The 24,438-nt window shown below is 43.8% G+C and overlaps 1 protein-coding gene across 2 annotated transcripts in view; it reads left to right on the plus strand.

Annotated features, from left to right (window-relative positions):
* SEMA3D (semaphorin 3D) overlaps positions 1-24,438 on the plus strand; it is a 118,824-nt gene that overhangs the window by 9,423 nt on the left and 84,963 nt on the right. Inside the window, exon 1 of one of the 2 annotated variants that reach the window (XM_032221386.1) lies at positions 12,298-12,495. The exons of the other annotated variant lie outside the window; for it this stretch is intronic. Within the exon in view, the coding sequence (XP_032077277.1) occupies positions 12,448-12,495 (48 nt within the window). The 5' untranslated portion in view covers positions 12,298-12,447. Of the gene's footprint in view, positions 1-12,297; positions 12,496-24,438 lie in introns of those variants that run through there. 2 annotated transcript variants of the gene reach the window in all.

Here is a 24,438-nt window from a genome sequence, read left to right on the forward strand (position 1 = left end):
GCTGCCTGTGGCTTTGAGAGGGAACAAGGCATGGTCTGTGGGAGTTTTCTGGCACGTGAACAATGAACAATGGAAAGAGCTTTGTTAACACTCTTCCTAGGATTAATATGCCTGTTTTATGTTATCCCCGTCCCCTCTGCCAGGAAAGGTTCAGAAAACCTTTGCTGAAATCTTTATCTGCCGGGGCCTCCTGTTGCTTGGAGGCTGTCATCATCCCTGTTATTGCGACTATTGTAATAAAGTGAAATAAAGAATAATAAAGGTTCCCCTGGAAACCCAAAGGGGGTTGCTGAAAAGTTAATTTTAAACAGAACAGCGTTATTGTCTGTTCACGTTGATCGAATTTAAACAGCCATCCTAAATTTACCTCCTGCAAATTGGAATATGTGTGTGTGTGTCTATGTATTGCCTCACTTTTGAACAATTTTCTTGCACATTTCCCAAAGTTGGTCGTAGAACAATTCGCTCATTTATGGAGGACTTAGAATGTAGAACATTGTGTTCAGTTTGGGATGAACTGAATTTTCAGAAATTTTAAAGCCTACTCGTACAAATCCTCACCGTGATTCATGGCATGTAATGTGCACCTTCAACTGAATTGAAATGCATTGCGTTGTTTTTGAAATAACCATGAGTTCTGTGAAAAAGATAAACTTCTGAAGTTTTTTTTTTTTTCCTTACTGATTTCATTTATGTGGTTTCCCATCTTGTATAAGCAACTCTGGGCGGCTATTACAGTCCAAAACGTCAATATCATAGCATAACTTTTTTTAAAGAAATAGGAGTTTGATTTTTGATGTTTGCATCCATGCAGTTTTCCTAGTACCCGATTTTCCCGGAAATAAGACTTCCCTGGATAATAAGCCCAATCGGGCTTTTGAGTGCATGCGCTAAAATAAGTCCTTCCCGAAAATATTGCAATGCACATCAGCGGCCATGTGGTGACCACACTCGCCTCCTCCTGCACCTGAAAAATAATAAGCCCTCCCCGAAAATAAGACCAAGCACTGTCTTTTTTCTTGGGGGGGGGGAACATGGTAATACTCTGGAAATAGTTTCCTACTGTCTTCTAATGGGAGTGTATTTATCTTTTGCTTATTTCTTCCATTTTCTAATCAGCAGCCTTAAAATTCCCAGGTAGTTCTCTAGTACAATAGTAACCAGGACTGGTAGCGTTTAATTTCTAAGGTGTGCAAAACTTTATGAGGGCTGACTGTTCTGACCTTACAACACACACACACACACACACACACACACACACACACACACACACACACACACTCACTCAAAAGCCCCAGTTCAGTTTCACTCCAAATGTTCTGTGCTTGGAAGGGGCAGTTCTGATTTGATTGAATGGGGCCCCATTGAAAGAGGAGGTCGGGATGTTTCACTGGCAGGTTTGAGGCCTTTGGGAAGGACGCCGGAAGCTTTTGATGAAGCTGGGACGGCTTGTTCTCAGGTTGGGATGGTTTGGCCCCAAAATGCTTGGCTCGACTCGGCTGGCCAGAGAGACACGTCTGAAATAAGAGCAACGCATGGAAGCCATGGGCAGTGACAACGGCACTCAAGACAACTCAACAGGGCCTGTTGGGAAGAAGGAGCTGGCTGTCATGCAGCCATAGAAATTCTTGAATACACGTTGCACAGGATCCAGAGGCCGGCTGAACAAAGCGGGTGGCTTCTGCTCTTGGCAATTGTGGTGACCTGCGGACAACCACACACAAATGCACCTCCCCTTTTGTGTGAATCAGGGCATACTTGAAAACTTCCTGGCGGTGCGACAGAACACAATTAACGTTGCTAGTTTCTGGGCAAGGTCTGTTTAATTTGTCCATATTTTAATATTGCATTTTATATTTTAAATCGTATGTTGTATCGTATGCCTTACTTTTAATTGCGATGCTTTTGACACAATTAAATGGTTAACCCCCAGCTCTCTTATGCCACATCCTGGAACAGTTTCTGGAGAGGTTTTTTCTCAACCCTTTGCGTGTAATTAGTGTAGAGTCACTGCAGATGGCAAGAAGGATGGCATATATATTAAACAAATAAACTCGGGACTTGCTTCAATTTGACATTTTGAATGAATTAACCTGCACCTGTTTTCTAAACTCGGTTGCTCGTTTTGTAATGATAGGCCAGGTTACAACCCCAGCAGGACTTTGGAAGCACACACTTGCTCTCTTCCACAAGCTTAACCTGGTTAATGGAGCTTGGGGAGTTGTTTTTCAGACGGCTTTCTTGGGATGGTTAGAATAGATGGGAAGTTTCATTATAGGAAGGAAAGAAGGAAGGAAGGAAGGAAAACAGGAGGAGAAAGGGAACGAAGAAAGGAAGGAGAAAAATTGTGGATATTTAATATCTAAAATTATAAATATTAGAAAAAGATGAGGATTTAATATAATGAATCATGAGGATGGTTGGGATGAATAAGCAACTTGGATTTGGGAAAAGATCAGAGGAAAAGGAAAGATTAATAACCCATTTCAAAATATGCTCAAACTTGGAACTCAGGTTTTGCTGTTGGAGAAGAGAAGGTCCTGGATCGGTACGAAAGAGGTTGAGGGTTGATCATTTGGCCAAAGCTTCCTAAATCCCATTAGGTTGTCAGGACAAAGAAGCCTTAGGGATAAAATCTTTAAACTTCGATCCATCTTTTCTGAGATTTGGGGTTTTTCCCCCCTTGGTGGTGGGGGGGATTGTACATTTGAGTGCTTTGGTGTTTTCTAAGTATTTTGACCAAGTTCTTGGCTCAAGAGGGAGAAAAATAATGAATAAAAGTTGTTTTAAAATACATATTCCTTTGTGATGGATTCATACACAATGGCCCCCTCCCCCCCCCAGCCCCGCAGTTCTCTCTGCATTCAAGAACGTGGATGATGAAGATCTGGGTGGAATTGTGGGTGAAGACATCTGAAAGCAATCTAGAAATAGGCAGATTCTTTATAACCAGGATTTTGGGGGCCAAGAGGGATTAAGAAATGCGGGCTGGCCGGCCCTCCGCCTGTTACCCTGCCTGCATTCGAAAGATTTAAATCTCTTCCACGCTTCTGTTACCCTTCACTTTATTTAGCGCTACTGTTTCTGTGCTGCATGCAATCCTGTGGCTCTTTTATGCTTTCCCCATTTCTTTTGCTCCCTCCCTCCTCTCCCTCTCGGGCTGAAGGCCAGGTCAGGCGACAGATTCCCAGCATTACTAACTCCCAGGGCTAACTAGGTGGGGAAGCCTTTCTCCCTCTAGGATCCAGAGAGAGGGATTTGGGCTCTCTGCAAGGCAGATCCTGGGGTGGTTGGGTCTGATCTTGGAGGATCTGGTCTTCTTCCATCACCCTGCAGAGGCTCAGGAGGAAAGGAAATCACCCAATCAATCACCCAAAGCAGGTGATGGATACAAAGACCAACCTTTGTACATGGGAGGGCTTCAAAAAGGGTTTGAATTTTTTTTCCACCAAGGGCTTCTCTGCCAGGTTGCTCAGTGGGCGTGGGTGTGGCCTAGCCAGCCTCCTGACTAGGGGGCAGTTTTTGCCCTCCTGGGGCTCCGGAGGCCCTCTGGAGGCTGGAAACGGGCCCCTTTCTGGCCTTCCAAAACTTCCAGTAGGCTCGTTGTTTGCCCTCCCCGAACCTCTGCGTGCGCCCTGCACTTACTTGCATCCAAAGCGAGCCGTGTGGGGACTTCTGGGAGGTGCGGAGTGGGTGGTGTGGGGCCAGGCAGGAGTGGGATTTGTGGGATTCTCTGAACGGCACAGAATCTTAGCTACAGGTTCTCTGGAACCCCTGTGAGCCCCCAGCAGCCCAGCCCTGCCTCCAGGATGTGTCCGTAAGATTTTTAGTACTTGTTTTGTGCAACACACAAAGGCTACTGCTTGTAAAACTGGACACTCCCATCTATTTTTGGAGCGCAGTCCGTCCTGGCTACCTGGGTAGTCACTGCGCAGTTCTCGGTGTTCTGAAGGAGTAGAAATAGAAGGAGGAACCTGGGTTGAAAAATAGTTTTCCTAATGAGGGAATGCTCCACGAAGTTCATTCTCTGCGACGGTCCTTCTCTCTCCAAGTGTGGGAGAGCAGCTCCTTCCTCTGATGCCTCCGTCTTTGCAACTTTCCTTTTGCCTTTGACCTTGGCTCTTCCCCTTGCTGGCTTTCTGCTCATTAGCAACGTTGGGTTCCATGAAGGACACTGCTTGTCTCTCCCTTTTTCTAGGCTGCTGTTGACAAAATAAAAAAATAAATATGCGAATTGCCCCGTTTTCTCAATATCTGGGAGGTCCACGTGCATAGCAGCTGCAGGGCTCGGAGCCCTTTGAAGGTATGGGTAGTGAAGAAGAGGAAGAAGAGGAAGGCCTCATCCTCAAAGTGCAGAGGGCCAGGGGTGGCCTGGTAGAGAACCTTCTCTTGAAGTTCTCCCTTGGAGTCATTTAATGCCTCAAAAGGGATGGAAGCTGATTCTCATATCAATGGTTGGATAATGGAAATAATGTTCTTTTGTCATCTTTGGTATTTTTGCCCTGAAAACTATTTTTAGGTTGTCTTGGTTACAGTGGTAATCCCCAAACCATCTTCCAAAACCCCTCATTTCCCCAATAGGTCTTTATGCTACTAGGTCTTCTGCTCATATGGAGTTGCCATGATATATAAGAGCAGACTTTCTAACTCTTTCCTTCCTCCCTTCCTTCCCCATACTTTCTTTCTTGATGTATAGCACCTACATACAGCATTCTTCTTTCCAGTAATTAATTTTTTTTAATCATAACTAAGTTTTCGGAGGACATAAGTGAATCAACTTTATAGCATGAAGATTTCTTTAGGCTACTTAGAAGGATGGCATCAAGGAACTACCAACTAACCATATAACTATCTGACACAACACGTTCTCACAAGTCAGAGATAAATGTCTAATGATTGTGAGAGCCTGCATTCAGTAAAGATTCTCTGTTTGTAATGCTGAAGAAGGCATTTCCAGTAAAAATTGTGAAATTCATTTGTTGCTAAATTGGGCTGGCTTTGAGTGTTACACATTTTTGGATCTAGCTAAACACATAACATTGGGTAGTTTTGTGCTGATGTGTTCGGGTTTGTTGCTGGTTTGTTGACGCCGATCTTGTCGATCAGAAAGGTCAGCAGTTTGGCGGTTCGAATCCCTAGTGCTGCGTATTTGAGCTCCCATGACTTCTCCCAGCTTCTGCCAACCTAGCAGTTCGAAGAAAAAACAGGAAAAAATGCAAGTAGAAAAATAGGGACCGCCTTTGGTGGGAAGGTAGCAGCGCTCCATGCGCCTTCGGCATTGAGTCATGCTGGCCACATGACCCCGGAGACGTCTTCGGACAGCGCTGGCTCTTCGGCTTTGAAACAGAGATGAGCACTGCCCCCTAGAGTCGGGACTAGCACGCGTGCACATTTATGCACATTTTAAAACAGCTTTTATTCTAATATTTCAGAACTGAAAGTATTGTGAAATCTATGTCCCCCTTCGAGTTTATTAAAACAAACCCTAACCAACCCCCAAAGTCCTACAAAGAAATGAAACGCCATCCTTTCCTTCTTGTGCATGAGGTAGCCAACAATTGGTGGGACGTTGACTTCTTGGCCTTTGACGCTTCCGGTGTCCTTGCAAGGGCCCAAGTGTAGATTTGTCCATTCAGATCAACTCCCCTTAGTAGCAGATTGGAGGCGAGCGCAGCTTCTGCAGACCAGGGACAATATGTTTCTAATAAGCTGCCTCTGTTAGCCACACAAAAGAGACGAAGGCAAACATTAGTGTCCTAATTGCAAAGGCCGTCAAGATTTGGTTCTCCCCGCAGGCCTTGGGGCCAGGAGGTTAATCAAGCTCTGACGGATGGCCTTGTTTACTGTGAGCTGTTGGCAACCTCCGACATTTATTTTTTGGCTTGTTTTAATTATTTAAAAGTTGTATCCTATCCAGGAACACTGCTGTGAAAGAAGAGGCAATGTATACACACGGATATGCACATAACTGTCATGGAAGTTGGAGTTTATTAGCAATTGGACCATTTTGGCTGGACTTAAGGAACCAGTCAGAGCACAAACAATGCAACGTTTGCCATGGAAGCTGTTTGTGTCTCCACTGATGCTCCTAGAGCTTAAGCCATGCACCATCTCCTTCAAAGGGGGCGCATCTGCCTTCTTCTTCATCCAGTCTCCAACTACATCTGGAGACCCGATTTACAACTTGCATAACTTCCCCTGGCAAAAGGGATTAAAGCAAAAGAAAAATGGGTTGTTACTGGTTATATTTTATTCAGATCTCCTAATGATCGGGAGTTTCATCTACTGCAGGTAGTGAAGAGCTGGGATTCTCTAGAGGGCCACCTGTCCACGAATAAGAGGCTACCTCCAAAGTTGCCCTTGAACGGGAGATTTCAGGCGGGAACTCTTCCATTTAAGACCATTCCTGTAACTTCCTACTAGTAGAACTTTTCCAGAATTTGGAATTGCGAAGGGAAGGCTTCCATCTTGGTCACTCTTGAGTTCTCCAATTGCACTGCAGAAGTGTAGAAGACCGTCTCTTCAGTGCCACAGGAATTGGGCTGGCTGGTCCTTTTTTTCTCCATTGTTGGATTGAACTCTTGACGATATTGTCTGAAGAGGCGTTTTCATTTAGCCTGAAGGAAGGAATGGTTCTTTAATGCAGTGGTTCCCAAACTTGACAACTTTAAGACTTGTGGACTTCAACTCCCAGAATTCTCCAGCCAGCTCTGCTGGCTGGAGAATTCTGGGAGTTGAAGTCCACAAGTCTTAAAGTTGCTAAGTTTGGGAACCACTGCTTTAATGTATAGTATAGGGTAGCTGAGCCCTCGTAATTACTACTGGTTCGGCATGCAAAAAATGCTCTGCCTGCGCATTTGCACCTAAAAAGATTTGCACATGTGTGCAAAACATTAGAAAAGGGGGAAAATGCATTTTTTTCAATGAAGATTGTTCTGCGCATGTGCAGAAGAGAAAATCAAGATGGCGGCCCCGAGGACAGAACCGGTTCAGCCACGTGTCCAGCCGAGTTCCTAGCTACTCGGCTGAACCGGTGCGAACTGGTAGGAATCCACCTCTGGTTTGGATGTTTCAGTTGAAGATTATAGCAATAGCAGTAGCAATAGCAGTTAGACTTATATACCGCTTCATAGGGCTTTCAGCCCTCTCTAGGCGGTTTACAGAGTCAGCATATCGCCCCCACAGTCTGGGTCCTCATTTCACCCACCTCGGAAGGATGGAAGGCTGAGTCAACCTTGAGCTGGTGAGATTAGAACCGCCGAACTGCAGATAACAGTCAGCTGAAGTGGTCTGCAGTACTGCACTCTAACCACTGTGCCACCTCGGCTCTATTATCTGGTGACCATGGGAAGGAATGAGAAAGTTCCCAAAGTTAAGCAGGATTTAGATATATTATTATTGTTATTATTTAGATATTCTATTGAAAAACCCTTTTGCATGTTTTATGTTTGGGTGAGTGTGTGAACGTCCTTCCTCTCCTCCTCCCTACAATTTGTTCTCCATAGGGCTGGTCAATGAGAGCGGTTATCTTAGAATTGTCTTCTCTGACACAGGAAGACTGATATTCTTGGAAGGAAGCCTTTTGTTTTGTTTTTTAAAGAGAAGGGGTATACTACTTGACTATAAGTTCTGCAGTATGAACAGTGGATGCCACTAAACCAGACACCTATTTTTACGTATTAGTATTGATTGGAATGATCAAATTTTAACCTTTCCTTTATATTAACCTGGTATAAAAATACTACCTTGTGCGTGAATCTCTTGGAGTTTACGAAAATCTCTTGAATATTACGAGTGCTGATGAGAACGATCAGCTTTGAACTATTGTGGAATATCTCTTATTTATATTAATCTGGAATAAACGGATTAATCTGTGTGGCTCACTTGGTGTTTGCCAAATTAGTGTAAATCTCCTGCATGTTAACTCAACATCAGCAGTGCAATGGGGACAGTTTTTTGGGTTGTTTTTTTTTGCTGGCTGCTTGTATTCATGCGGGAGCCCAGTTCAGTTTGGTCAAAATGTGGATTGAGCAAAAATACTTGTGTGATTGATTTGCTCCAGCTGGGCTCAAGACCAGCACTGTATTTACTGTATTATTAAGAAGTGCCAAGATTGTGTAGACTTATTACCTGCGTTGACTATGCTTATAAACAACTTTGCCATTTGTCTTACACTTTGTTAATCTATTTAAGCCGTGCTCTCCAAATTCCAAGTTTGGGATATATGTTTTTTTTGAAGAGTTTGAAATGGCTATTTTTAAACAGCAATAAAACCAAATTTGCCATTAAGTGTTTGTTTAAATAGAAGGAAAGTGACACCTGCTTTTTCTGGTGGGTGCACACAAATGAAACTCAGTTATTGTAATTGCTCACTATAGGTTTCAGGTTTTATGTACACTTAATTTTTTTTAGCAATAGCGCTTAGATTTATATTCCACTTAATAGTGCTTCACAGCCCTCTCTAAGCAGTTTACAAGGCCAGCGTGTTGCCCCCAACCATCTACATCCTCATTTTACTGGCCTCAGAAGGCTGAGTCAACCTTGAGCCGGTCAGGATCGAACTCCTGGAAATGGGCAGAGTTAGCCTGCAATACTGCATTCTAACCACTGCGCCACACCGAGGCTCACACTTCCCTTATTATGTTTAAACCTATTGACAAAGGTATCCATGTCACAACGTTAACTATCAAGCAGATTCAAGACAGATTAAAATAAATGAAAAGAGGAGGAAGAACTGGAAAATTGCAATATAAACAAAACAGTTTCCCCAATTCCATTGTGTGTGTTAAACTGTGATGCGGGGAAGAGGCCCTCCCTCTTTCCCTCTTCAACCAGTGGAAATCATTCTGCACATATGCTGAACATACCATCTGTTGCCTGGCCCAGGCGCTCCAGATGGGCTCATCAATTCTTAATGTAGAAAGCTCACACGCGGAAGAGAATAAAGGCGCCTGCTTCCTTGGCTGACATCTTTGTCGCCGAGGTGAAGTCTGGAGCTGTGGAAAAGGCACAGGTTTCACTGAGGCCCTTTTCAGACACTGCCATTTAATTGCCAGAAATTGTTCCTATCAGCCATTAAAGATAATCTGGGTGCCAAAAGATACTCTAGGCTGCCCTGGAAGCAAATGTGAGGATGCAATTTTAAAATGGAGCAATTGGCAAAAGGGCCATCAGGATAAGCATCCAACTGTTATGGCCAAGGAATTCTTAGCAATTGTTCGCGCTGGAATAGAATTTGAGAATTCTGCTGCCCTGGTGGAAAAGGGAGGTTTTGCAAACTTGGGCGTGGTTGAAGGTTAAAGGAAGAATAAAGGAGAATATTCAGGGTTGACATGAGGGGTCCTTGGTGCTCTCTAAGCTTGGTGGTTTTCTCGCAGACATTTCATGACTCAACTAGGCAACATTGTCAGTGCTAGAAGGGAGTGAGTTTACAGGGAGGAGGAGGAGGAGGAGGAGGAGGAGGAGGAGGAAGAGGAGGAAGACAACAAATATGGGGTTCTTGGTGCTCTCTGAGCTTGGTGGTTTTCTTGCAGACATTTCGTGACCCAACTAGATAACATCATCAGTGCTAGTAAGGAGAGCTGTTTGCTGTCAGTTTATATCCTGGTGTCTTGCCTTTCTGTGTGGGTGAGTCAGTTTTGGTCTTAGAATTTCTGTTTATGGATGGTTCTTTGGCGGTTTCTTGCTTGCTTGACTGTTCGTCTGAAGTTAACCTTGGAGTTAATCTATGCTCACCTGGGTGCCGATTGCTGGTGTTGAGGAGCTGGAGTCCTTTTGTTCTCCTTTGGGCTGGTTGATTGTCTCTTTTGCATCATCTACAGGGGTTGTTGAAGTCTAGGTGTCTGTCAATGGCTCATTTGTCAGAGTGCCAGGCTTCTAAAAATTCCCTGGCATCTTGGGGCTTGGCCTGGTCTAGGAGGGTCACATTTCCCCAATTAAATCTGTCTATATGTTGTGAAATGAAAGAATTTCCGTCATGTCTTCTGACTGCCAGTTGGTGTTCAAGAATGTTTGTGGTCTTGAAATGGGTACGAGAGACTAAAGTGACAGAGGAACAGAGGAAGGTAAAGGCCACCTGTTGTCTCCACCACCACTGCTTCAGTAGGCAACATCTGGGCACTTGAAGTGGTCGTCTCAAAAGTAGCCCAAATCCTGGAGGATTGTGAATGATGACCTTCTGCTTTTATTGTATGAAGAGCTGATCAAAAGGTTTTAAGGAAACCTTTCTAGAGTCAGAGCCATCATGTATCCAGGTCCGCCATTGAAAAGCTGGCCAACTCATACCCTGAACGAAACTTCTGTTTCCCACAAACGTAATACTTAGCAATAGCAGTTAGCAGTTAGACTTATATACCGCTTCATGGGGCTTCCAGCCCTCTCTAAGCGGTTTACAGAGTCAGCATATCGCCCCCACAGTCTGGGTCCTCATTTCACCCACCTCGGAAGGATGGAAGGCTGAGTCAACCCTGAGCCGGTGAGATTTGAACCGCCGAACTGCAGATAGCAGTCAGCTGAAGTGGCCTGCAGTGCTGCACCCTAACCACTGCGCCACCTCGGCTGTGGTCTACAGCCCAATGTTGGGTTTTATTTTATACCTTGTGACTGAGCTATCTGTCTTGGAAAGACGGAGACGGACACTGAAGATGGCCCAAAGGTTTTGAAAAGGATAGTTGTCCGTGGTTAGCTGGATTGGCTGGTGGTTGAGATGATTGAGTGACCGAAGGACAAATGGGATTTTCACCCGCCCCAATAGTCCTGTAGCTACCTCTGAGATCTTTGTGGAAGTTCCTGAAGTGGAGAAGCTCCTCCTGGAGCACATGAGGTCCACCCCAAAGACTCTTTCCAGGCAGGTGGATCTATCCAGTTTTAAGTTAAATGCACATTTTCCATTTGACATGACCGAAGGAATGCTGAAGGGAGAAATGATTTTATTGGCAAACATTCATGCCATTTAATGCGTTACAAGGGGAGATTTGTTTCATATTAAGGCTATCGGCCAAATTGCATGCATTTTTACTGTGAACTCAGCCTAATAGAAGAAATCTTAATTCCTCTTTGCATTGTCCAGATGTTGGAGCATTACCTAGATAGTTTCCTTGGGGGTAGCTAGGCCAAGTTAGTAAGGCTTGAGCTAGTTGGAATCGGGGTGGAAATCCCTTTCTGAGAAGTGTGCTTAAATGGATGCACATTTTTGACTGAAATGGAAAGAAGATGCAGAGAGACTTGGTATATTAGTGGATCTTAAAGCAAATGTATGTATGGGAATAATTAAAGTACCGAGAGTCTACGCTGAATACTTGAACAAAGATATTTCCAGTTAAGCAAGAAGTATCTATATTGAAGCCTACTTGGATCATTTGCAGAGAAGTTACATTCCAATACCCTCAGAGATAATGCCATTAAGTCCAGTTTGACTTATTCCTACGTGCATAGAATTTCAGGTGTTTATGAGAAGAAGATAGCATGCCCAACGCTTGGAAAACACTATAAGAATTCATTTGGTGAAATATAATACAGTGAAGAATTATTCTGTTATAGGAGGGCCAGTTTTAGAAAAAGGCAGACAGGATTGTTAAATCATGTTGATACTATAGCTTTTTCTTTTTAAATTTTAAGCACAATTTATTGTAAAGTATAATTTTCTACTTGGCATTTTTGAACTTACAGCAATTGAGTGTTTAAAGAAACAGCATATCAAGGTATAAGGAAAGCCAAGCAGAATATAGCATGTACTGTTACACTTCTGATCCTTAAACTGCTGGATATGCTGGACTACAAATCTCATGGTTCCCAGATGCTGGTTAGAAATCATGGGATTCGCAGTCCAACGCCCCAAGTAAAGGATGGCTGTGTCAACTCTTTTTCATTCAGATAAAGACAAACACAGCTTTCAATGAACACTTATTGTGTCCCATAAGTAATATATTGTCAATGCTCCGTTATTTATATTTGCATTTGCCAAAACGCACGCAGGATAATGATAAAGGGCACAATTTAACCCCGGTTGACGGCCCACTTAAATAGGAAACCAAGAACTCTCGACAGGCGATTTCTGTGCTTGCTAGAAGAGAAAGTGCAGGGACGTCTTTGCCGAGGCCGGAATATCGAGAAGTGATCAGAAAAGTCAGGCCGTCCCCTTGGGCGGTGAGCTTCTGGCTGGAGGCAGATGGGAGAGGAGGACAGCTGGGGAGCATCTTCTGATTTTAAGCCGTTGTCTGAGATTCTGTGTTCTCACCAGCTCTTGAAACTGCAAAGTTGTAGCCGATGTCATTCTCTGCATATTTTGGAGCAAGTGTGAGGAGGAGGAGGAGGCAGGGAGAGGAATCCAAATGCCGAAGAGGAGGAAGTATTCCGGGGCTGGGCTGAAATCTGAGAGAGAGAACGCTTCTGTTTTGATACGATGACTGGGGTTTTATCGGCGTTTGCTTTGGAAGCGGTCCAGGATGGATGCTTAACAACAACAGCGAAGGGTTTTCCCAGGCAGCCAAATCGGAGGTAGCCATTTTTACGGCCTTTTTTGTTGTTACTGTTGAGTTTTGTTTTTCTTTTTTTGCAGGTTTTCCAGGCAGGTGGAATCTGAGAAAGACATTTAAGCTGCACTCCTGTATTTAGAGCTCCATTCAACGCAGTGGAGGCCTTTCCAAGCAGGCCTGCCAGATGTTTGCTAGCTGTGCAGTGGGATTATTCTCATCTGCACTGCAATGCACAGCATTAATGGTTGTTTATACTGGCGATAATAGCAAAAACAGCCTTCTGTACTATCATTTTAGCTTGTGCTTCATATCGCCTTTTTCTTTTAAAGAATTCACTCTTTGGTCCTGTAGTTCTATTTGTTCAGCTCTTGATTGATATAATCTTGGAGCTGAACTGTATAGCGTTAACCATCAATATTGTTCAATATAACTTTTCACTTGCTGGAGTAAATTGTGTAATTGTTAGCTCCCTTTTTCCAGTATGATTAACACGATTGGTCTGGTTTGGATAAATAACTCCGATTTTCTTTATGTCGAATTATATCTTATTTTCTAGGAAAGAAAATGTGTTATTGCTGACTTTCTGGTGGAGAATCTGTTGGTAGCAGTGGTTGGTTTATTTCTCATGTCTTTTTCATAATTGGTAGTCTTCACAGTGTTGATAATTTTTCCTATTCCATTTTGTTGGACATTCTTTCCAAGCCCTAAATCTGAGGAAATGTCTTACTGTAACAGACTATGTTTTCAGAGTTGAGCATTACAGAATCCCCATTCAACAAGTAATATTATCATGCCCACTTATTTTGGTTTTCTGCCAGAATGAGTCGGGGAGGATTAACCACGATTAGGTCAGTTATTTGGATTACTGGCAAAAGTATTTGTATGTTTAAGCATGCTGTGCGATCGTGATATTTGATGGTAGAAGAGGGAAGGAAAGGAAAGGAAAGGAAGGAAAGGAGAAGGGAAGGGAAGGAAGGAAAGGAAGGAGGAGGAGAAGAAGGAAAGGAGAGAAAGTAAAGGAGAAAGAAAGAAACTTTTTAAATTAGATATCTGAAGTATGTTTCTATTTCTTCTGGCTACGTTGTCTTAGTCTTTGTATTTGGTACACTGATGGTTAATGAACAACTGTTTATTGTTATATTTCAGAACTTGGATATTTACTTCTGAATTTTAGGTCGTATGTCTCTTTTTATTTATTTATTTCATCAGAATTTATTGGGTTTGACACACTGGAACAATTCTAGAGAATTGTGAGCAATATTCCCTTTTTAATCAAATCGTTTTATAAAATAGGGAAGGACAGTTGCCTATCTGTGATTGATCAGTTGTTGGAAAGAAAGTCACCAACAAAATGTGAGTTCAACAACGGAATCTCTTCAACAAGACGTTATTGCTGAATAATCTCTCCCGGCTTCTTTGTAAAACCCACAGTCGTAGGAAACCTTTTCCATGGACAGGGCATTGCCAGCCAGTCTTTGGAGTAGTTCACTTTCTCTGCATAAATTCCAAACTTAACAAAGTTGTGACAGCTGTTCGGCTGAAGGCTGTCAGATTCTTGTATCTATCATACTGCTGGTGTTACACCAAACACTCCCAAATACTTCTGATAAGGAAGACATTTCAGAAGGATATAAAAATCTTCCTTCTTCAGAGGAGTTCAGTCTGTCACTGAACCATCCAGACATGTTTTTTACATGCTCCATTGTGCAAACAAACAATACATAATAGGGAGCATTAATTTGTTTTCAAGAAAATTTGAAGAGAAAGCCAAGCAAATAGCGAGCCCTGTATCTGTGGGATACTTTATGTATCTCACTCTGCGTATTCCATCCTAGATAGAAAAGGGCTCTGGAGCACTGATGATGTTACCTAGTTGGGTCATGAAACATCTGCAAGAAAACAACCAAGCTCAGAGAGCACCAAGGACCCCACAATTCTCCTTCTCCTCCTCCCATCCTTCTCTCTTCTTTTTCTCCTCCTCCTCCTCCTCCTCCTCCTCCTCTTCCTCCTTGCAAATACCCCTCCCTTCTAAACTGATGATGTTACCTAGTTGGGTCATGAAACATCTGCAAGAAAACAACCAAGCTCAGAGAGCACCAAGGACCCCACAATTCTCCTTCTCCTCCTCCCATCCTTCTCTCTTCCTTTTTCTCCTCCTCCTCCTCCTCCTCCTCCTCCTCCTCTTCCTCCTCCTCCTCCTCCTCCCTGAAAACCCATTCCCTTCTAGCACTGATGATGTTACCTAGTTGGGTCATGAAACATCTGCAAGAAAACAACCAAGCTCTGAGAGCACCAAGGAACCCACAGTCGTCGTCCTCCTCCTCCTCCTCCTCCTCCTCCTCCTCCTCCTCCTCCTCCTCCTCCTCCTCCTCCTCCTCCTCCTCCCTTCTAGCACTGATGATGTTACCTAGTTGGGTAATGAAACATCTGCAAGAAAACAACCAAGCTCTGAGAGCACCAAGGACCCCTTGTTTCTACAATTATTCTCCTTTATCGCTAAAAGATACTGTTATATTCCCCAGTTATGGTGCCTCCCCAGAAGTTGAACTACTTGGAAACTTACAAAAAGTATGTAGATGGTGTATAGATTGTATTGAATTTCATAGGATGCAAAGGTTTAACACAGCAAGTGATAAAGAATATGAGAAGAATACAGATAAAGTCAGTTTGAAGTCAATTTTTATGCAGCGTGGCCCATGAAAATGGCTACCAACACATTTAAAAAAAAAAACATTTCAAAGGAAACCTAGGAGATCTTCCTCAAGATTATTAGTCAATAAGTGATCATTTCAGATTTAATTCCAGTTATAATTCATGCACCTTTGACAGTACGAAGTTTGTAGCAGAGGGAAGGCGGCCGTACATACGAGCGTTTTGAAAGGAGAGGAGAGGAGAAGAAAACGTGTCTCTCCCTGACCTTCTGTGCAGAGGGATTTCCTGGACAGGCCAAGGGAAGTGAGGACGGAGGCTTTTCCAGAGTGCAAGCGAGCGAGAGACATAACTCCAGCCCTCCTGATGCCATCATAAATAAAAGCTGGACAGTAACGGTGCTTCCCTGCACCAGCCTAAATTCCTCGAGGCCCTCTTTTAAAAACTTTTAAAGTTTAAAGGCATGATAAATGGGAGCCTAGGAGTGAAAGGTTAAAAAAATAATCAGTTTATCACATCTCAAGCCAGAGACAGATCAGCCAGTTTTCCTTCCTGGGCCCAACTGCAGCCGCCCACGAAGGAGTTGTATCTGCAACTGATGGGCTCCGTCTTGAGCAGTTGTTGCCTTGGTTGACGTAGACCCAACGTGGAGGTGAAAGGTCGGCCGAGGGGCCTTTGTTGGCAGGGGGCCACCTGCCAGTTGAGGTGGGTTTGAAGACCTGTCACCACATCCTGAGGTGGAATGATCGGGCGCAACAGAGTTTTTAGCCTCGGGGGTGACCTTTCCACACAAAACTGGAGATTTGGGAAGTTCTTTGGAGGCTTTATGAAGGGGTGCTTGAGACTGTCAATGATACCCCCCCCTTTTCCCCTAATTAGCATCTCTATTTCTATTTCTATTTATTAAATTTATAGGCCGCCCAATCTCGAAGGACTCCGGGCGGCTTACAGAAATAAAAATATTAAGAAAAGATTAAAAGTAAATAAAACAGACAGAAGAGAGGTTAAAAAACAGACAGAAGAGAGCAGATTAAAAGAAACACAACATGCACCCAATCTAAGCGGGGCTGGACCTCAATCCAGAGGTCAACAGCCCCAGGCCTGCCGGAAAAGCCAGGTTTTGATAGCCTTTCGGAAGGCCATGAGAGTGGGTAGGGTCCGGATCTCTGGGGGTAGCTCATTCCATAGGGCCGGAGCCGCAACAGAGAAGGCCCTCCTCCGAGGCATCGCCAGCCGACATTGTCCAGCCGACGGCACCCGGAGAAGGCCCACCCTGTGCGATCTTATCGGTCTTAGGGAGGTGTGCGGCAGAAGACGGTCTCGTAGATATCTCTTCAGTTTTATAGGGTTCTGCCAATACTACAGTTGTCATTCTTTCTCCCCCTTTGTGATGCCTAATCTCATTGTATTGATCATGAAAAGGTAAGGAGATTGCACCAGGATAGTATCTGGGTGGTAGGTTAAAGGCAAGATCAGGAAGTAGGCAAGAACAGAAAAAAACAAGGCAGAAGGACAGGGTTGGAAGGGACCTTAGAGGTCTTCTACTCCATCCCCCTCTTCAAGCAGGAAAGCCTGGGATGGCAAACCTGTGGCCCGTGTGCCAGGGGGTGGCATGCAGAGCCCTCTCTGTGGGCACGTGTGCTGTTGCCAGCTGCTCTTCTGGTTTACAGTGCACACACCCGTTTCCCAGGCTGTTTCAGAGCCAAAAATGGCCTGAAAGCAGCCTGAAAAACGGCCACAAAACAGGCATGCTCACCAGCCAACTGGTCTTGGGGTTTCCGCCACTCCAGCGCACGAGCGCATGCACACACGCACAGGTTTGGGCACTCGGTGTCGAAAAGGTTCACCATCCCTGCGCTAGACGATTGGAGGCAAAAGGCTGTCCAGCCTCTTCTTCAAAGCCTCCAGTGATGGAGCCCCCAGAACCACCGGAGGGGAAACCCTTTCACTGGTCAATTGTCCTCCCTGTCAGGAAATTCCTCCTTAGTTCCAGGTTCCTTCTCTCCTTGGTCAGTTTCCAGAAGGCCTCGGCACACAATCTACCTGTTGTTTACAATATGGAAGCTTCCACGGAAAATTAAAAAAGGTCCCTGGCTTCCTTGCCCTTCAAAGACAACTAGATTCTTCAAAGCTGGTCTATCTGTGATGGTCTCTCTCTTCTGCCTACATCATTTTGGGAGGGGAAGCAGCCGCCAATTACATTTCTGGGAAACAGCAGAGAGAAGAGGTTTCATGAGGATGATTCCTACCGTGCTACTCGGAGTAGAGCACACAGGCTTTTGGTTTGTTATAGCCCTGCTTTCACTGAATTTCAGTCATATCTGATCTGCTGCCATCAGCGGCTTCCTGATTCCATTGGGATTTATCCGTAAGTCGAGTTTTAATTTATCTAACACAGAAAAGTGGTTTTCCTCTATTTTGGGCTGATCTATGGTAGACAGATGAAGCAACAGGGATTCTTACGTTTCCTCTCCTGCTTCTCTTTTTGTCCTGCTGTCAGCTCAGACAAATGTTTTCTTAAGTTTCTACGAGGCTTCAGAGAATAGAAAGACAAACGAGAGACATACAAGGCTGAGTTGAGATACTCTCTCCTGTTGGAGCTGATTCTCTTCTGATTCGGTTTATTTTGCTTGCACTCCCAGGTGAAGGCCTGCATTTTTCCAAAATTCCCTCTGTAGAAAACACAGACCGAAAGGAAACGAGACCATCCCAGATGACAGAGAGCCAACTTTACTTTCCATCTCGATTTTTTTATTCTGCTTCATATCTAACAATACCGCAATCACAGCAGCTGCATGAGACTATTTGAGGAGCCTCTTGTGCCGCTTGGCGAGGTGGAATTCAGAGTGTGAATGTGTGATGGAAAAAGCCGGAGAGTGTGATTGCGACCCATTTAAATATACCTCGATCCGTGCAGCTTTCGGATCTGCGTTAGGGAAAGTGGGAAGTGAAATGCCGCATAGCTATTCCTGGAAGCCCATCTTTCGGAGTTCTTTGGTGCTTGGAGATGTTTAGATCTTCAGTGCTGGGCTGCCAATAATTTGATGGTTTCCCCTCCCAAAAAAATCCAATTGTGCCTCAGTTTTCTCTTCATGCAAGGTTTCTATTTTTTTTTTAAACCCACATGAATCATTTCTTTTACTGCCAACATTTTTAACCATCTGTTTGTCCTGCACTATGTTTAGGGATGCTTTGCAATGCAGAGGATTGTGGACACTGAAATGATTACATCATTTAAGTTCAAGTATTAACTGGAAAAATATGAACCCAGGTTTGTTTTGTTGCAGCAAAGCATGAACAAAAGAATGGAGTAACAGAACTGGAAGGGGCCTTGGAGGTCTTCTAGTCCAACCCCCTGCTCAAGCAGGAGACCCCCCATGCCATTTCAGACAAGTGTCTGTCTTGTCTCTTCTTGAAAACTTCCAGTGATGGAGAAGTTAGGAAGGAAGGAAGGAAGGAAGGAAGGAAGGAAGGAAGGAAGGAAGGAAGGAAGGAAGGGAAAAAGGAAGGAAGGAAGGAAGGAAGGAAGGAAGGAAGGGAAAAAGGAAGGAAGGAAGGAAGGGAAATAGCATAACAGAATTAGAAGGGACTTGGAGGTCTTCTAGTCCAACCCCTGCTCAAGCAGGAGACCCCCCCCATGCCATTTCAGACAAGTGTCTGTCCTGCCTCTTCTTGAAAACCTCCAGTGATGGAGCACCCACAATTTCTTTCTTTCTTTCAAGCCCTAAGACAAAAAGAGAGAAGGAGGGAAAAGGTCTGGGTGTTTCCTGAAGCGAAGAGGGCTGATGTGGGAATTATAACATCTTCCTCTCGGGACAAAAAGGGGCCCTTGAAAGAAAGGCTGTGAGGAGGAAGGCTTGTTACAAGCAGAAAGTATTTTTAAAAGCCAAGTTGGTCCCATTGGTGATGTTTCCAAAGCTTGGAGGCCTCTGGATCTCCCTCTGTCTCTCTCTCTCTCTGCCTCCCACGTGGCCTGCCTTTATTTTTGTGAGACTTGCCAATGCGCTTGTGTGTCTTCCCGGGGAGTTTTCTCGTGCGAAACACGTTTTGCATCTTCACAGCCTTAGCCAGGAAGAAGCTCCCCTCCCAAGAGCATGTCAGATAACAGGCACTTCCACCCAAGGAGAGTGTGCAGATAAGGGGAGATGTTTATGCAAAGGAGAAGGTGATTCTTCCTCCCTCCCTGCAGAGGCCTGGAAGGCAGGGACCCTTTTCCCCACGGCCCCTCGCCAAGTCGGGACGAAAACAAAGAAAGTTATCACGGGAGGAATTTGGTCAAGGCTCCAGGAAAACACAGATGGGCCTATAAGGTTCTTCCCAAGACTTTCAGAGATATCGAGGTTTATTTGCTGGGTGTTTGTTAATAACCTGAATAAAAACTCCGTGGAGGGAAAATGGCTTAATATTACATTTCTCTTCCAACATTGTTGTTGGTCTCTCCTCACAGTATTTTTTAAAATACTTTCTGAAATATCCCAGCCTAAAATGCACACAGTTTCTCCAAGCTGAACACGACAAAAGAGGGATTGCGGGTTCTCCTTGTTTAGTGACGACAATTGGGACAGGGAACTTGGTCACTAGGAAAAGCAGTCGCCAAGTGGAGAAGCTACGGCTGTCCTCATGATCTCACTTCAGCTTTCTTTTGCTCTGCAGTTCTGCAAAGGTTGTATATGTGAGGACTGGTCACCAAATTACTTCTTTGCCACCATTGAAACTGCAAGCGGGCGCTAAACGAAGCATTCACAGTCAAGATGTACGGCATGTGGATATCTGTCAATCTCCTTCCCTTATTAAAACCCCAGGCAAAAAACATGGGGTGGAGTTGCTGATAGGCCTCCATATCTGGCTGAGAGGCTCCGTTTGACTTCTGTTTGTTCCAAGGAAAAATCATATTCTTTGTTAATGCGTCCCGTGCACGATACTAAGGAACAAAGCGTCCTTCTCCATTCCAGATTTGGAAAATGTCCACAGCAACATGAAGTATGAAACTCTTGCCAAATGTATGAATGCCACCCTCCGAAGGCAGAGAGTAATTTCCCCATGCCTTGAAGTAAGAGCATTTATTTCCAGCCTCTGGAGATTCACATATCTACAGATAATGAAGCGATCAGCTTTGCTACGAAGTGGCTGTGAATAGGCGATTTATTTTTGAGATTTTGCTGGAGGAAATGTGCTTTGGATGATGAGAAACAAAATGGTTGGTCCTTGCTGCTCTCTTGGTGGTTTTTTTTGCAAACATTTCATTACCCAACTAGGTAACTCCATCAGTGCTACAAAAAGTGGGATGGGCACTCTTTTTAACTCTACTCCATTATATCACTGAAGATGTTATACCTAGTTGAGTTATAAAATGCCTGCAAGGAAACCACCAAGCTCAGAAAGCACTAAGGACCTCTCATTTCAACCCAGAGCTACAAATATTCTCTTCTATTGGACCATTTTGCCAAAAGAAATGCGGATCCATTATTATTAGAAGTTAATTATTCATCACCCCTCCTTAAGTGTCATTTCTGCTGACTATATTACAGTAGCTTTTCTAAGTCTCTACCAGAATGGATGCATTGCTCACTGGGAATGCTGGGAAATGGAATCCAAACTGGCAGGACACCAGTTTAAGAAGATGTCATTAATTCTAGTGTTCTAGAAGCCAAGAGGAAGTGGAGTCTATCAATTAAAAAGCCTCTATTTACCTCCGTAATAAGATCATTTATCTTTAACCAGATTATTTAAACTATAATCAGAAACTTTCCCCAACCGTTCTAATTGCTTTGCTGTCTCATTTCCAGAATTGCGGTCTTCTGTTTGGAAGATGGTAGCCAAGCCAAAATTAATAAGGAAAAATTGCCAAATCAGACCTGAACTTTCTATCCACTTTGTGAAATGATTATGTTGCACTGCTATTGAATCAATCACCACAAATAATAACAGCCACAAGGGAGCTGAATGTGACCATCAGTGCTCACCACAGAACATCATAAATGGAACATGAGAATCCTGCAGAAAAATAAATAGAGCATCTTTGAAGATAATTTTGATTGTGGAAAGGGCAAGTCTAACATGGAAATAAGATGTCATTTTACATCTAGATCTCTTAATACCAGTTTAGGCTTAGAGTAGGAGCTGGTTCCTTCAAAATGGAGCTTTAAAGAAGGTCCAAATCTAATGGAATTTCAGTATCATCCCTAACAAAACCCAAGAAAATCTTTCCCATTCCAATGATAATTCTCCCAATTAAGTTGGGAAATATTCCCCATGAGCACAGATGGATTCCACATTGGTCTCAATTCATGTAAAACCCGGCTGAACAAACCAATGATAGAAGATTGGAGAACGTCCCCCAACTCCTGAATTTTGGGGCCAGCCTGCCAAGAAGAAGAAGAAAACAGTATTAGCTTTTGTAATCAATCAGTTTTTGTAAGTGTGTTGTATTTCAAGACACCATGGAAGAAAGTCAACTTCTGGGGTTGTCACTTTTCCATAGTCTCGCTTCTTGTAGCTTCCAATCTAAGTGATTTTGAGAAAATACAGGATCTCAACACTGAAAAATGGCCTGTTTTGTGTTGTGAGCAATGTTGAAGTTTAGTTGGCCTCAACACGTAAGATAACAGAATAATTTCCATGCAGTCCCTGATAAAATGGAATGGTTCATTATTTGCTTATCAGCGACTACAATCTACTGGGTTAGGGAACCGTACAGAACTTTTTATACATTTTCTCATCAACATTGTGTAGTTACTCGAAGGAGTTTCTTGAAGGGGGAAAGTTCGAACATTTTGGGTAGCTCCTCTGTTTTCCAAACTTGTCATATTTGGATTTGCAACTGCGGTGAATGTTAATTTATATAACATGTCACAGTTTGCAAACATTGAAATAAACAATTTTCCATTTGACATAATATAACTTATTCGTGAATAAACTATACCAACTTCCAATATTGGTTCCTTTCCACCATTTTACATGAACATTTGGAAATCAAAGCGCATTAAAACTGACTGACGTAGAAGGCACTAACCTATGAATGAAACGCACCCTGTAGATTTACTCCCTTCTACACATTGTTTGGCTTGGTTACTTTGAAGTTTTCGAAGTATTTAATTTTCTGTCAACATTATTCAAAAGTTTTGCTTGGATAGAAGTTCTGCGGTGATATTTTATGGTGGTTTAGTTGTACATTATTTACACTAACAAAGCATTCGGTTCATTTGCTTGGAAGCTAGCTGCCTTTTGAAAATGGCATTCTTTGAATTTTGGGTGCTATTTCGACATGATTCCTCTCAAGCACCCTTTGTCCAGATCTGGATTTAGGAGTTTAATGAAGCTATTGTAGCAGGCTGTAAATTGTAATAGAAAGAAAGATCTATTCGATTCAGGTAAACGTAGGACCCAGGAAATGTGGAGGGCCAGTTTACTGTAAATCTGCGATCGGAAACAGACGTATCAGGGCGGAGGCCTTAGGGCTGAGTAATGCAGAGACATCTGGCTACTGTTAAATAAGCGCAGGGCTTCCTTTTCAGAAAGTTGTCAAGACAAATGCTCAAATTCCAGATATTTGCGAATTGAAGAGGGGAGGAGAAGGGCAGCCATCCCAAACTCTGAGAATTTGGATTGCAAGAAGTTTACCTTCCTGCAAGTTCCAGGGCTACTTCAAATATTTGGAGTTGAGGTCTCAGGTTAAAAGAGGCTCAAGAGCCACGCCCGGGAAACCATACATTCCATCCGAATGAGGGAGCAGGCCCCGAGGGGAAGGGCTCAGCGGGGGCCCTGGTGGAGTCAGAGTCCTGGCCGAACCCTCTGGAGGAAGCCTGGCTGCACACAGGCTGTCCGGGTGATGCCTTGCAGGGAAAACTAGAAAGGGCTTTTGGCTTTTGTACAGGTGGGACTCGAAAAATTGGAATATCGTGCAAAAGTTCATTTATTTCAGTAATGCAACTTAAAAGGTGCATATGCATGCTTATACTTTTCCTATTGTTCTATGTACAATCCTTGTTTTATTGATTGCATGTAATATTCTAATTTTCTGAGATGGTGGATTTGGGGTTTTCATGAGCTGCAAGCCATAATCATCACAATGATGACACATCCCGGCTTGGACTATCTTGCTTTGCGTGTAATGAGTCTATCTCATATATTAGTTTCACCTTTTAAGTTGCATTACTGAAATAAATGAACTTTTGCACGATATCCTAATTTTTCGAGTTCACCTGTAGGTAAATTCCCTGACTTGGTAAGGAGAGAGTAAGAGGGGGACATTTTGCTCATGGGGCTTTTCTATGGGGGAAATCAGGTCCCTTGATTTAATCAGTTGATGCAGTTGTCAGAAGAACATCTAAACAACCTTTATTTTATGTGTTTATTTCTTTTATCCCGCCTTCTTCCCATTGTACAATCTATGCAGTCACCAAATCTCTTAAAGTGGACTTGCAAAAAGTAATAGCAGAATGACAGAGCTGGAAGGAACCTTGGAGGTCTTCTAGTCCAACCGCCTACAGCACTTCAGAGAGATGGTTGTGCAATCCCGGTTCTTCTGCCAGGCTCCTCGCAACATGGTTGAAGGCCAGTAGCAAAGAAATGACTTCTTGGAGGGAAATGTATCCCTGCAGGCTTTAATAGCAGCTCATCTCTACCAATCCTTGAGAAAAACGGGTATCGAAAGGAGAGAGAGAGAGAGAGATTATGAAAAAGGGTGTTTAGTGTTAAGCATGTGGCTGGGGAATTCTGGGAGATGAAGTCCACATGCCTTAGAGCAGTGGTGAAATCTAAAAAAAATATATACTACCGGTTCTGTGGGTGTGGCTGTGGGCGTCGCTTGGTGGTGGTGGGTCATGTGACTGGCTGGGCGTGGCTAGGTCGTCATGTAACTGGGGGGGGGGTCAAAGGACAGAAACTCCCTTTAACAATGTCCTGCTGGAGCAGGGTTGGACTAGATGACCTCCAGGTCCCTTCCAGCCCTGGATTCTCCTCTGAACCTGTTTCTAGTGCCAGGTTTGTAGTCCGTCCTTCCTCTCCTTTTTTCCCTTCCTGCCTCCCTCCCTTTCTTTTTCTTTCTTTCTATTTCTTTCTCTTTCTTTCTCCCTTCTTTCTTTCCCTTCCTTCCTTCCTTCCTTCCTTCGTTTCTCTTTTTCTCTCTCTCTCTCCCTTCCTTCCTTTCCTCCTCCTTCCCTCCTTCCTTTCTTTCTCAGCACCCCACACACCCAGGGAAGCTACTGAACTGGTAGTGTTTCCCCCCTGCCTTAAAGCTTTTCAAAGTGAGCTGGCCTGTGAGAGAATGTGCCATTTTTTCCCCTCCACTAAGTACCGTCCAGATGTGTTGGGCTAC

This window comes from Thamnophis elegans, chromosome 7 (genome assembly GCF_009769535.1).
Source record: "Thamnophis elegans isolate rThaEle1 chromosome 7, rThaEle1.pri, whole genome shotgun sequence".
Classification (NCBI taxonomy): Eukaryota; Metazoa; Chordata; class Lepidosauria; order Squamata; family Colubridae; genus Thamnophis; species Thamnophis elegans.